The sequence below is a fragment of the Ciconia boyciana genome, chromosome 13, assembly GCF_034638445.1.
Source record: "Ciconia boyciana chromosome 13, ASM3463844v1, whole genome shotgun sequence".
In the NCBI taxonomy this organism is placed as follows: domain Eukaryota; kingdom Metazoa; phylum Chordata; class Aves; order Ciconiiformes; family Ciconiidae; genus Ciconia; species Ciconia boyciana.
Window position 1 is genome coordinate 12,408,458 of NC_132946.1, and position 13,239 is coordinate 12,421,696.

The window sequence follows — 13,239 nt, forward strand, 5'->3', positions numbered from 1 at the left end:
AAAAAACCCAAGATAATCAGGTTAGAGGTGAACAGCAGATGCTTAGATAAAATTGTCATTGCTTACCTATCTGAATATTTTAATATTAACTTGTTATGTCTTTCTAGGAAGGAACAAAGTGTGAAGTTCCCTGAAGACTTTTCAGTGAACCTTCCTAATCTCCTTAAATTTATTTTACATCACTCAAGTCTTTCTTCAGCAGAGCCCTGTACCAAAGAATGCCTACATAAAGAGACAGTTCTACAGCAAGGACACATCTCCCACTTAGAGAGAGAAATTCAGAAGTTAAGATCAGAAATCACTGCCCTTCATCAGGCCCATGACCAGCTTGAAGCACAGCTTTCTGAAGCTAGGAGAGAAGAACATAGACTACAGCAGCAAAAACACACACTAGAAAAGCAGCACAAGACTCTGCAGCTCCACAGTGAGCAGTTACAGGCCACATATGACCAAAAGAATCAAGAATTACTAGAAATGGCTGAAAAGCTTCAAGAATTAGCTGATGCATCAGAAAACCTCCTTAAAGAGAACACTTTACTGAGAATCCTGGTGGCATCAAGGGAAGGAAAGCTACAGAGCAAAGATGACATTAAAGAACCTCTTCAGTCAGAGCAAATACTTTCTGAAGATGATGTATCAGTTTCAACAGCTACTGCCACTTTAGAGGAAAAAAGGATTGATAATATTGATACCATAGAGACAGAGCACAGTAGTGAAAACAGGACAGAATGATTGCTTACACAGAGTCAAATGATGCAGTATTGGGTAGGTATTTATGCAAATTTTATTGAAATTCATTGTAAATAAAGACTTCTTCCCCCACATGATCTAGAAAAAGAAAAGTCAAATGGAATATTTTTGTATACTTGAACAACTTATTAGATACCCACATGTAAAGAGAAGAGGAGAATAGAAAACACTTTCTGCACTTTACTATTGCACTAACTTGCAAACACCTATCCATTTAAATTAAAGATGCTGATTTTTAGGGGCAGCAGTATGAAGCACCTCTGACTAAGGACCAGTTATTTTTCACTGGCTTTCTCTTACAGCTGCTGGAAGAGAAATTAGACCTTTGATTTATACTTTTCCATAATTTCTGAAGTCTGCCCTTTACACTGCATTCTCTTTGCTGAATTAAAATAGAGATACTTCATCTGTGTAATCAGTAAACTTGAATGGACAAAGTCATCTTGCTACAACTATTCTGTTCTAGAACTTCAGCACTTTGTATCACTTTTGTGTACCAGTTATCTGACTGTCTTGAAACCTGCAAGAGCCATGTGAACTGTTCTCTACTGAAAACTAAAGAAAAAGTCTTACTGAATTAATCCGTTTTGCCTTGATTTGTAAGGGGTTTAGAATACAGCAGTTAAGTATATGGGTCTCACTATACATGCAAGTCTCATGAGACTAGTATCTTAAAAAACATGTGCCAGGGTAAGATCAGCCCTCTATCAGCTGTACCCCATATTGTACTCAAGAGGCAACATCAGGAGCTTTTTGCTACTGACAGCATTAGTTTTGCTTCAAATTATAGCCTTCAATTAAAAGGCACATGTAGCACTAAAAATGCAAGACAACATCTTACTGTAGAAGAAAGGGACAAGACTTTTTGCCTAGACCATTATTGCCTTGCATATAGTAACAATTCTGAAGCAAGCTTGCTATGCCTATGTTACTTAGTTATTCTGTATATACAGGTACAAGAAGCAAGTCTAATGCTTCCTATAGAGCTGAAGAACTTGGACTTAATTATTTGTAACTTCTCGGGAACAGATTTACACTAGCTTTTTTTCTTCCTAGGCAATTAAGTATTTAAAAATTTCAGTAGGCAAAGGAAGCTATGTATAAAGTCATAGAAAACAGGTTAGGGGCCTCAAAGCATGTGTGCCTACCCTAAGAGTTTTAGAATACATAAGCTGTCATTGGTGGCTCAGTGTTGTTCCTTCTCCTCCCCCCAAACCTTTGAGGTCCGGAACTCCCCATTTAACATGTTCTTACAGTTCCTATAGCTGAACTATAGCACAGAGCAGGAAATGAAAGGGATGTCCTTATTTGGAAGGACTTTGCCATTGCTAGCTAAACACTTTTTACAAACTGACCAGCAATCTCCCTTTTCCATATCAACATTTGTTTTTGTAGGAAAGACTGAAGTTTATCTTATAGTAGTACAGTTAAATCAAGAGTTATCTACAAGAACATTAACTGAATTCTATAGTTGACTGTCTGTAGACTAAGATGCCTTTTTACAACAGGCTGTTAAAATGTACCCCAACTGCTAAGTACACAAAACAGGGGTTGTAGGAAAAATTCATACCAGTTGCACTTATGCCAGTTTTAACAGGTAACCACTTCTACATTTTCAGCATGCAGACCTGCAGAAGAGAAAAGCCTGCTCTACTGCCATTTCAAACTCCTGGAAACCTTCTGGACCATCCCTGAGGGTTCAGTATCCATCATTAGTTCCCAGGTTGGAATCTATCAAAATGGCAATTTCCTTGCAGTAGCTACATAAAGAACTCACTTCTAGCAGCCAAAAAGCTTAACCTACCTAGCTGCAACTAAAGGAAATAACTTCCTTTCTTGTAGCTCCTCAACATGTTACTGAAGGCTTATGCCTTTTTTTTCAAAAAAAGTATTCTGCATCAGTCCAATAAACTGTTAAGAGTAAGAGTTCTGACTTTATGGCTGTGCACTCAAGTTAGTAGCAGCAGCAAGCTTTAACTGCAGATTTGGTGTTGAAGATCTGGAATCCCATCTACAGTTGTGGTTCAGGAGTCCCCTTGTGTTATGTACAGTTGCATCATATTATTCCCATATGCTGTGGAACACAAAGCAAAAAGCTTCTGGCAGCCTATTTACAGTTCACAGTTGTAAAGTAGTTCACATTACAGTAGTAGCTCCATCAAAATAGGCTCAGCTAAACATTCAAGTAACAAAACACCCTAGTAGTCTCTTCACACCAATATATCCCTGCGTCCATTGCCGGCAATGGACGTTATGCCAGGTGAGTCAGCTCCTGTCAGAGGAATTAGGATACACAGTTGATGCAAAGTGCAACTTCTCAGTGCATGCAGTTGCAAACAAAGCTTAGCTAATCCTCATCAGGATGTTTTCTGATGAGTAGTGTACATTTGACCAGGTTTTCACAGTATAGAGATTCTTCTGCTGGTTACATACATCATAAGCAGAGTCCATATACATGTGTTGCTCCAAGTTAGCTATGTACTTCTGTGCCATTTGGAGTTAGCTTAGCTTTCCTCTCTACACAAGGTCCTTTAGCAGAGTACTGCACCAGAAGAAAGGGCTCTTTGGTTTCTCCTTCACCCACAATGCTTTCCTCATCTTCAGACTGGCTGATCCTCTGCAGACGCAGGTAACACCAGCAGCCCAGTATCAAGGCACCAAGAGCCGCAATAGCAATCAAAATAACAATAACGGTCACCACTCCAGTGGTGGGGCTATGATCCATAATAGACATGGTCAATATTTCAGATTGTCCAACTTCTTTAAGGAGATTCTTCTGTCCTCACTATCAGGCTTGCTGCATCTTCAGACTCCTGCAGTGGAAAAATTAGACACTTAATGAAGTTGTGCAGTTTTACCATATTCAGCAACATTATATTCATGGTTGGTATCCTTCACAATGGCACACGACCCTCTTGCATTCAGTGCTTTGAGCTTCTCACACTCCTACAGTTCTTACTCATTTAAAGCTATTTCTTCAAACTGCCTTTGAAGATTAAGGTTTCTACATCAAACTAAAGCAAACAAAAGCTAAACTTACTTCCAACTCTTGACATGCTTGTCAAGATAGCACATGGTCAGCCTGCTAAGAGGTAACAATTTTTACTTGATAGACAGAACAAGGAGACAGAAGATAAGACAGACACATAATAGACTGTATGGAAGTTATACAGTTTAGTATAGAGAGTTTTAATACTATAATACAAACACTAAATCATGGGTGAGCTCTCAAGTCCACAACAAGGTACAATTCAGCTACCTTTAGTTTTCCTAAAGGAATCCTACAGAAACAGTACATTTGAGAGTCAGAAGTCTGGCCCTTTGTAAAATTTAATTTACAAACATCCTTATTACATACTAACAGTTCCAGGATCGGTAAGCTAATTGCAAAGGTAATTGCAGTGCTAACGCATTACTCTAAGCCTGTCCATAACACTGGTCTGTTTAGAAGGGTCGACTACATGGTAATTGGTTGTTCATTGAACTAAAAAACCCCAGATGTTGCTTTATAGGTATTTTTCATAAGAAGCAGGTAGAGCTAGATTTATTGAAGACTAACAAAACACAAGGGGAAGATCATTATTTTAAACTTCCACTCCTCTTAGTGGCTTTTGAACTACAAGAGCAAGGTAGTGTGTTAGGACTGCAGCTGAAATTGGAAGAGGCAGCAGGCAGGAAAATGGGAGAGGAGGAGCTCCAAGACTTCCTTAGTCTGCTGCAGTTTTGGCAGGACAAAAATGTGTCGGGAATGTCTTTTGTTACTTCCACTTCCAAATTCACAGCACTATAAAGGGTCATGTCAGCCTTGCCTTAAATTTCAAAGTTTTGTTTACGAAGTTGGTAGCTTTATGTTGCTCCACTTCAACTGGGACATAACTCATTCATTCATTCCCTTTTCTTTCCTACTACCCTAGCTCTTTAACAAGACAGAAACTCATAGAAGACTTTAGTAGAGACCAGAGCCAGTCCTACCCAGGAACATCTTACCTCTGTACTGTTGTGGGAATCAGGTTAGGCTCAATACTACAATTTCAGGTACAACAGATATAGTCCCTAGTGGTTCTGAGGTCAGCTGCAAGTGCAGAACAATGTCTGCATTTCAGCTGACATGTAGCCACTAACTTGCAATGGAATAACAGGAGTATCTTCTGGCTGCCGTAAGTGACAATCTGCTGAGGGCCACATACCTTTCCAGGAAAGGCTCTTACTCACCATCCTTGTTGCAGTCTCTCAGCTGCAGCAGCAGCATCTTCCCACAAGTACCCCTCAGGAGAAGTCAGTCTTAACCAACCTCAAGCCAGAACCATTAGGTTATTGTGAATGTGAATTATTACTGCACTTGAATTCTCACCAGCATTTCAACATGAAAGAGTCAAGGCAATTACAGTGCAGTATCTTTACCAACAGAACTCAAGCTAGAGACTAAGTTTATTCCCTAACACCTCATGGAAAGGCAGACCCACACACAGTGCCACATAGCTGTTTCAGTAAGGACACATCCCCCAAAGAAGTTCAGCATGAGTACCATTAGGGTCCGGTGTCACATAACTAACTTGCACACTCTGGCTCCATTTCCAGCCCTGTGAACTACAGCAACCAATAGCTTGTAGTGTACTTGATACAACCAACCACGTCCTGCAGTCCCAATTTTGCCCAAGTAAGAAAAACAAAACTAACCACACCACACACCCTCAGCAAAGCTACATACCCACTGGAGCCAGAGAGGTGTATGATTTTTATCATGATCTTGGTTCTGCAATGCTTATTCAACACAGGGTGATCAGCTGAGGGTGATTAAGAGTGACTTTCATGTAGTTCATTTTCCTCAGGGCATGTCTGAACTGCAGCACTGTTTGATCTAGCCACAACAGTACAGCATCAGCTTAAAAGATGGTTTACCTTGCTCCTCATGCAGGCACTGCATGTCCACATTAAGCTGTCTTCTGCAGCTTGCACAATTCCTAGCAGCAATAACAACCTACTAGTACTGTTTCTCTACAGCAGCTTGGTGCAGCACATAACCTTACATTAGAACTAAACAGTTATGTCACCTAGAAAATAGCTTTTAATACTGGAAACTAGCATTGCAAATGCTACCACTCTACCAGACTTTGAGTGAGTAGACAGCATCAGCTATACAAGGTATGAAACTTTGCACATCACCATCCTCTGTATCACCAGGATCTTTTGGTAAGCTGTTTTTAGACCTCAGCATAATAGCTAGCAAGCAGTCTTGAGAAACAAGTTTGAAAGCAAGAGCTAGATGTTCCATCCAGTGTCGTGTAACAAAGGACCTACATCTATCTGGACTGCAAGAGAATGTATTTCTCCCTCCCCCTTTTTAACAGCTACAGACTGCAATGGTCTCAGTTTGACCTGGAAAACACAGGCAGATCTGTAAGTTCCTATTTGAGGGAGAAATGGGGCTCTTTAAAGGTGCAGACCTCTGTCTTGAGACAAGGCTTTCTCTTATCAGGTTACACACTGGGCTCTCGCCATTCCTGTTTCTTTTGGGATCCTGAGGAGTACAGCTGGACCAGGAAGTCCACTGTTTGGGAAGGTGCTTTTTCTGAACAAAGCATGCACAGGAGCAGTTCAGAGGAGTTGAGAGGTAGGCATTTATTGCTGTCCTTGTGTGAAGAGCTGCATAGTACTTTCTTAATTCTTATTTACTCTTCTTGAACACTTCTGTTTAAGACCACAATTACTGCCTAATAACACTGCTACTGCTTGCTTGAAGCTGTGAGGCAGTTTAAGCCCTACTTCCACCTTTTGGAAAAACCCTGATGTTAAACTATACAAAGATCAGACCCAAGGCTCCATCAGTCTTATTTTTCAGCAGGCACTGGGAAGAACCTTGCAGGCCCACATGTACTCCATGAGTGGGTGACTTCAGTCACTGGGAACTCCCACACAGCTAATGCTTCTAGAGTATATGAAGTTCTCAGCAGATGCCAGTCAAGAGCTTAAGCAGAGTTTCAAGGTGCAGAGCTGCCCAGGAAGAGCATGCTGATTACTTTGGGTATGACACTTTGTTTCTTTATCCACTGCTCTAGCAAGTCAACTCAGCTTAGTCATGACAGCTCCTTCTAGAATAAATTCACATGAATCCTTTACAGAAGGACAGATTTAACAACTGGGAGATTATCTTGTCTTTTAGAAGTCTTGCTCCTAACTTTACACACAATGAAGAATATTATCAGACTCATTCTTCCAGTCTAAGGGGGTCATTTGTATTTATTGTCACCAACTAACTAGAAGGGCTCTAAGACAACCAAGATGTTAACAGTAGTAGATATAAACAGAACAGAAAGTTGCAGGACCTGTCCTTGAGGTAGGATGTTCTACATGAATGCTCACTCTGTTTACACTAGAAAGTTACTTCTGGCTGGGTTAAGCTCTCCTGTGTCTCAAGTGATTTTGCTTTGATATGGCAAGGTACAAAGTGTTAGAGATTGAGAACTAGGACTTCCAGGATGCATGAGACTGATTTACCCTTATTAAACAATTTCCAGTCCAAATTTGAGTGCAACACAGGAACTTACAGATTCCTCTTAGAGATCCTTCTTGGCCAAATCCATAGGTTTTTACCTTTAAAATTCTGAATGCTTTTTGATTTGATTAAAAATTCAAAGGATCTGCATCAGTTTGAACTCTGGGACAGAAAAGAACACAACTTCCTCTGGATGTATTGCCCAGTAAATTCCCTTTCTCTAGGCACAGAAACAAGTGTGATCTCACATTAATACTGTCAAGATAATCAGGTTGCATCAAGAAGCCCTTTCTAGCTTCTATTTGGAAAGCTCCTCACATCTTTGCACCATACCATAGTTAATGCTAGGAGTTGTAGGAGAAAACAAGCCTACATATCTTTGGAAAGATTATTCCATGGACATTCTCCTTCTAAGAAAAGGACAACTAGATAAAATTTAAGGTTGCTTGCTGAAAGCACTTCAACTCCACTTCCCAGTGAGATAAAGGTAAAGTGTAGAAGTCATTCCTTCTGCAGGCATATCCTCTTCTCCTTCCCCCTCAAGGAGTCTGGAGCCAGCACCCTATATAAAGTCAGGTATTAAGCATCTGTACAGATTTACAGTGGCACAAACAGCTAGTTAATGGTGCATGATAGTAACTGGGATAGTAGCACTGTTATTTTATTAGCTTTGGATAGTTTTGTTTCAAACACCTGCAGTGTTCTGGCACTGAAAGCTACAGTGTTGTTGCTAGCTCATGCTGCTATTTTTCTGGCTTTAGGTCACTGTATACCTAGAGCTAAAGCTCTCCTGCAGCCTTAATTCTATCCTTAGCACAGTACCTTTGCATGTTGTAACTATACTAGTAAGAAGTACCAAAGAGGCCTTTGGGTTGTGTTGTTTTCTAGACACAGAACTCCAACCTCACTACTCTTTCCACCAGCAACTGATTGAAATCAAGATTAAGCTGTCTTCAGAGTCCACTTCTTGATGGGAGAAATACTGCATTCTGTAGATCCCCTTAAATTGATCTAAAGGAGATTACAACTAGCTTTCAGACTCACTTTTCCCTTAAAGCATACCTGAGCTAAAAGCCCATAAGCATACCAGGAACAGCACTGACTTCATTTATCACTTTTACTGTAAGATACTAAAGGCTGTAAATTCCTGATCTTCAAAGGGATTGCTAACACCATCCATACATACTTAGTGGCACTTCTAGTGCTATATCCCCCCCCCCCCCCCCCAGCTTGCTATCAAAGCAAGCAGCTAAGCATATTTACTCATTAGCAAGATTAGTCAGATTCACTGGTGGGAACTGCAAATAGGCTATCTCAGTTCTTACAGCAATCAAGCAGTGAAAACAGCAGCTATAAACCATTATTCTATAAATAACTGCTTCTTTTCTTTTTTGCTTAATACCAGCTTCTACTCAGAACTTCATTTGTGAAGTTTTGTTATCCAATTCAGAAGCTATAAGTAAAGGACAAACAGAAAGGCAGTTCAAATTGCAGAAGGCTGCTAGGGGACAAATTCAATGCAAGGCTGGCATTAGTTTCTAAACCAAGTTTTTCCATTATTATAGGCATTCTGCTAAGTTCACTATTGTTAATGCCTGCAAGCATGTTTCTGAAAAGAAATACTGCTACCATAGAAGCCAAAGCTATAGGAAGAGGGTTCAGAGGTAAATCTACTATAGTTCACCCAAATATACCAAAGCAGTTATACCAAATATCCTCAAGCAGTTATGTTTAAGGTGCAAGTATTAAGTCTTTGGGCTTTGGTTTTTTGGGGTTGGGGGCAGGGGAGAAGGCGGGAAGTATACTTTCTATTACACTATTTCACCTAAAGTTGAATGGGGCAGGGCAAAGGAAATGAGAATAAAGCTGCCAGGGTGACCTTCAGCTTAAAAAATTAAAGATTAGTAATGACTGCTGAGTTAAAAAGCCTCCAAGTTAAGATCTTTAAGAGACAAAGTAACAGCAGCTTGCACTAGATGCTACTAATTGTGAAAAATGCTTTTTCCTGTATATGCCAGTAAGATTACTTTTGAGGAATGCTGCATACTCATTACAAGAGCATCCTTATTGACAATGGAAGATGAGGGGAAAACCCTTTGGGGAAATCAGCGCTGTAATTCTACCACTGGCACACAGGTGCATACAGCACCCATGCTACACAGCCACAGAGAGCTAGGCCTTTACAATACAGGAGTGCTCAGGCTTCACCAATTCCAAAAAAGTGGGATCACTGTTATTCTTAATTAACTCCAGTAAATGACACCTCTTTCTGATAAAGCCAAGTTACCTTGCACAAACTGGGGCTTGGCCAGAGGCTATTTTAGAAGCAGGGAGCTGTTAGTAGAAGCCTTCAATGCAAGTCTTCTCCTCCCAACCCTTATTATACTTGTTACGAGGAATAAAAGAACAGGGAAGGCAGCTAAAAAAGGCTTTCTGTTGCTAATTAGTTATGGACAGTCTTCCAACAACTTAGCACTCAAGCAACTGTTAGAAACACTAGAATAAAAACCCGATACCCAACAGAATTGACTGGAATAGCAGTTAGTTTCCCCATGAGGCGTAGTAGTACCTTACACTTAATCAAGAATCACTTTTAAAGCTTTATACCAAGCTAAACCACACAGAAGTCAATATTTTAAATACAGTAAGATGAAGAGAGGGGAGAGCAGCAGTCTAGGAAGTTTCCCAGACACATCAACACAATTTCAAGAGTAGGCAGACCTTCTCAGTAGCATAGCAAGTGGAAGAGGTTTATGCTGTAACTGCCTATCAGGCAAGTCAGCCAGTTTATACAGAACTTGAAGCAGGTTTCTAGTGTTAAGACTGTGTTTGCTTCAGAGGCAATTGCATGGCTGGCAAAGCATCTGTCACACTCAAGATTTATATTTGTCAGTGTCACATTCACATGGAGCTCTAATGAGAAGTCTGTCCTGATAAGATAACAGGGTCACTTCTGACATTCCGTTATCAGAAGTAACATGCTGTGTTATAGCTTAATTATATATTATAGCTATGCCTGTGGCATAGCTTAATTCTTGATATATTAGAAAAATTGCTGAGATAGCAACATTAAGTTTGCTGATAAAAAACTTTCTATTTACACATTCAAAGTAGTTCTCCAAATGTGTGGTTTGGGGTTTGTTTTTTTTTAATGGCTTTATCTAACAGCAGCCAGATAGCACCCATACATTTTTGATATTCAAGCAGTTTTTATACTCAGCTCAAATATTCAGACTGCAAGTAACCCCCAAAGCCTATCACATACCTGTACCGAGTAGCTCAAGAGCTCAGGCTGGGAGTCTTCTACTCAGAGTTTCAGAATCACCTTATTAGAAAAGTGAAGGTCACACTGGTTTTGGATCTTGTCCGGAAAGTCTTCCTCCTCGCTCCTCCCCTGTGGAGAGGAATCACATTGGTCTCTAGATGCTCTGCATCCCAAGTCCCTTTTTCTCTTGGCTTTCCAGAGTTACATAATGACATCTAACCATTAGCTTCTGGTACCGGCAGTCAGGGAAAGAAGATCCAATACTGTTTCACCTACCTGCTAATCAAGGTAAAGGTCTTACAGGTTGTTCTGAGTTCTTTAGGTCTATTCAAAAGCAACATCTACTGACAGATGTCTACACCTGCCTTCATGTCAGGAAAAGGAAGAGCACAAGACAGCACGGTACACTGCAGATGCTCAGAGGAAGGAACAAGATTCATTTTTAACAACTCACATTACCGTGAACTCCCAGGACTGTCGACATCACGGCCCGTTTGGACTTGCTCTGTAGCACGTACTTAACTCCTCGCACTAAGCTTTGCGGCACTGAGCGAGCGGCGACGAGCCTCTCCGGCCGAGAGGAGCCCGGCTGGCGGCCGGCACGGCCCGCGCCCACCCCGAGCTGCCGCTGACAAGCCGTGAGGCATCGCCTTGTGACTGCAGCACGGCAGCGGCAGCTGCAACCGCGCCGGGAGAAGGGGGCCGAGCCCCCGGGCGGGCGGCGAGGCGGCACGGGCCGCTCGGGAGGACGGGGCAGAGCTGCCGCCCGGCCTGGGCAGCCCCGAGCCGCCCCTCGGGGCCCGCGCGAGGGCCTGCGGGGCGCCCCAGCACCGCTCGGGAGCGAGGCAGGGCCGGAGCGGAGCCCACGGCGCCCGGGCGCAGACCCCTCCCGCCGGGCCGCCGCAGACACAAAGAGCGGCTCCGCTGCGGCGGCGCCCGGGAAGGGCCAGCACCGGCCAGGGGTGGGGGGAAAAGCACAGGCGGCCCCTCCGCTGCTCCCGAGGCTCCGACCCCTGCCCCAGCGCGGGACCCTCCCCGAGACGCGGCCCGCGCCCGCCTGGCCGACCCCCGCCCCGGCCCACAGCGTGGCGGGCCCGCCCCCCACCCGAGCTCTCGGGCTCCCACGGCGCCCAGCCCAGCCTCCCCCCGCCCTGCTGCCGGATCGATCAATCCCGCCGCGCCCCCCGCCCCAGGCGCTCACCGTCCGCCTCGGCCCCGCCGCACTCCCTCCCGCGGCGCACCCACCGACGCCACCGCGGGCGCAACGACTCCTTCCCCGCCCGCGCCGCCTTATATCGGGGGGCGGGCGGCGCCGCGCGGCGGCCAATCGGCGCCCGGCGCGCAGGGCCCGGCCAGCAACAGCTGACGGGCGGGGCGGCGGCGGCTCGGCCCTCCCTTTCCTTTCCCTCCCTTCCCTTTCCCTGACAGCGGCGGGCGGCTGCCCCGCCCCGCCCCGTGAGGGGTTGGCGGGTCTCGGGGAGCGGGGCCGGGCGGCCCGAGGAAGGCGAAGCTGAGGTAAAGGGCTCCCCTGAGCGGCGTGCCCCTTCCCGCCGCCGCCCTCGGCCGCCTCAGCCCGCAGCCCTGACCGGCAGCGAGGCGAGGGCATGAGGGAGCAGCGGCCGGGCGGGAAGACGCCGCCCGCGCTGGGCAGCTCCGCAGCCACCCCCGCGAAGGGACTGAGGGTGCCAGACGTCTCTGCGCCGGCCCCAGCGCTCCCCTCGCCAGCCTCCGCGGGGGTAAAACCCCTCAGCTACCGCCTTGACCCCGCAAAAGGCCCTTTCTCGACTCTCCGTGCAGTACGGCAAGGGCGCCGTCCCCGCCACGGCCACCCCAGAGCCGCCGTGGTGCTTGGTGAGCACTGGCAGGCACCGGCCGGCCCAGGCCAGGCCTTCCTGCCGGAGACTCGATGCAGACAGCATGACAGGCCTCCCTGACTCTCACTGAGGTCGTCTTTCTTAAACGTCTAGTAGGATCTAGTTCCCAGTGTGTCCATTATATTTAGTAATTCACCTCGTGGTGGTGGTGCAGTAACTATGTAAATTAGGAAAATTAGGGCATTAGGAAATTGCCCAATACAGGATTTCATCACCCTTCTGCTGAAGTTGGTTCTTACTGATGCCAGAGAGCAAAAAGGTGACGGAGGATTGCAACTCCTCTGACGCAGTATAGTTGCTGGTAAGACAGATCCCATCTTGTTTGGGGTTCATCTAAAGTCTTCAGAGGTTTCTGGCAAAAGGAGTTTTGAGGGAATAGACTCTGACAGAAGATCAAGTTCAGAAGTTACCATGACTTATATAAACACCTGTTTTACAATATATATGCTGGTTTATATTATTGTTGTCGTTTAATCCCAGCCAGCAATTAAGCCCCACACAGCTGCTTGCTCATTCGCCCCTTGTGAGATGGGGGAGAGAATCGGAAGAGTAAACATGAGAAAAGTCGTGGGTTGAGATAAAGACAGTTTCATAGGTAAAGCAAAAGCCATGCGCACAAGCAAAGCAAAGTAAGGAATTCCTTCACTCCTTCCCATGGGCAGGCAGGTGTTCAGCCATCTCCAGGAAAGCAGGGCTCCATCACGCGTAATGGTTACTTGGGAAGACAAACGCCATCATTCCAAATGTCCCCCCCTTCCTTCTTCTTCCCCCAGCTTTGTGTGCTGAGCATGAGGCCATATAGTGTGGGATATCCCTTTGGGCAGTTGGGGTCAGCTGTCCCAGCCGTGTCCCCTCCC

The 13,239-nt window shown here is 44.7% G+C and overlaps 2 protein-coding genes across 5 annotated transcripts in view; one reads left to right on the forward strand and one right to left on the reverse strand.

The window, feature by feature from the left end:
- TXNDC11 (thioredoxin domain containing 11) overlaps nt 1–6,863 on the forward strand; it is a 40,309-nt gene extending 33,446 nt beyond the window's left edge. For 2 of the 4 annotated variants that reach the window (XM_072878701.1, XM_072878703.1), the window contains one exon: nt 108–1,327. In XM_072878701.1, the coding sequence (XP_072734802.1) occupies nt 108–732 (625 nt within the window). In that variant the 3' untranslated portion in view covers nt 733–1,327. Of the gene's footprint in view, nt 1–107; nt 1,328–6,226; nt 6,374–6,589 lie in introns of those variants that run through there. The other 2 variants (XR_012045062.1, XM_072878702.1) reach the window with 2 other exon arrangements.
- Nucleotides 767–11,833, reverse strand: SNN (stannin). Its single transcript, XM_072878704.1, has 3 exons — nt 11,710–11,833; nt 10,509–10,637; nt 767–3,563 (listed from the first exon to the last, which is right to left on the reverse strand). The coding sequence occupies exon 3, from the start codon at nt 3,482–3,484 to the stop codon at nt 3,221–3,223; it is 264 nt and encodes an 87-aa protein (XP_072734805.1). The 5' UTR covers nt 3,485–3,563; nt 10,509–10,637; nt 11,710–11,833; the 3' UTR covers nt 767–3,220.
- Nucleotides 11,834–13,239: the final 1,406 nt, after the last annotated feature.

What these genes read in the sequence shown, in the direction of transcription:
- SNN (XM_072878704.1), bottom strand. Translation starts at nt 3,484, where the DNA reads ATGTCTATTATGGATCATAGCCCCACCACTGGAGTGGTGACCGTTATT.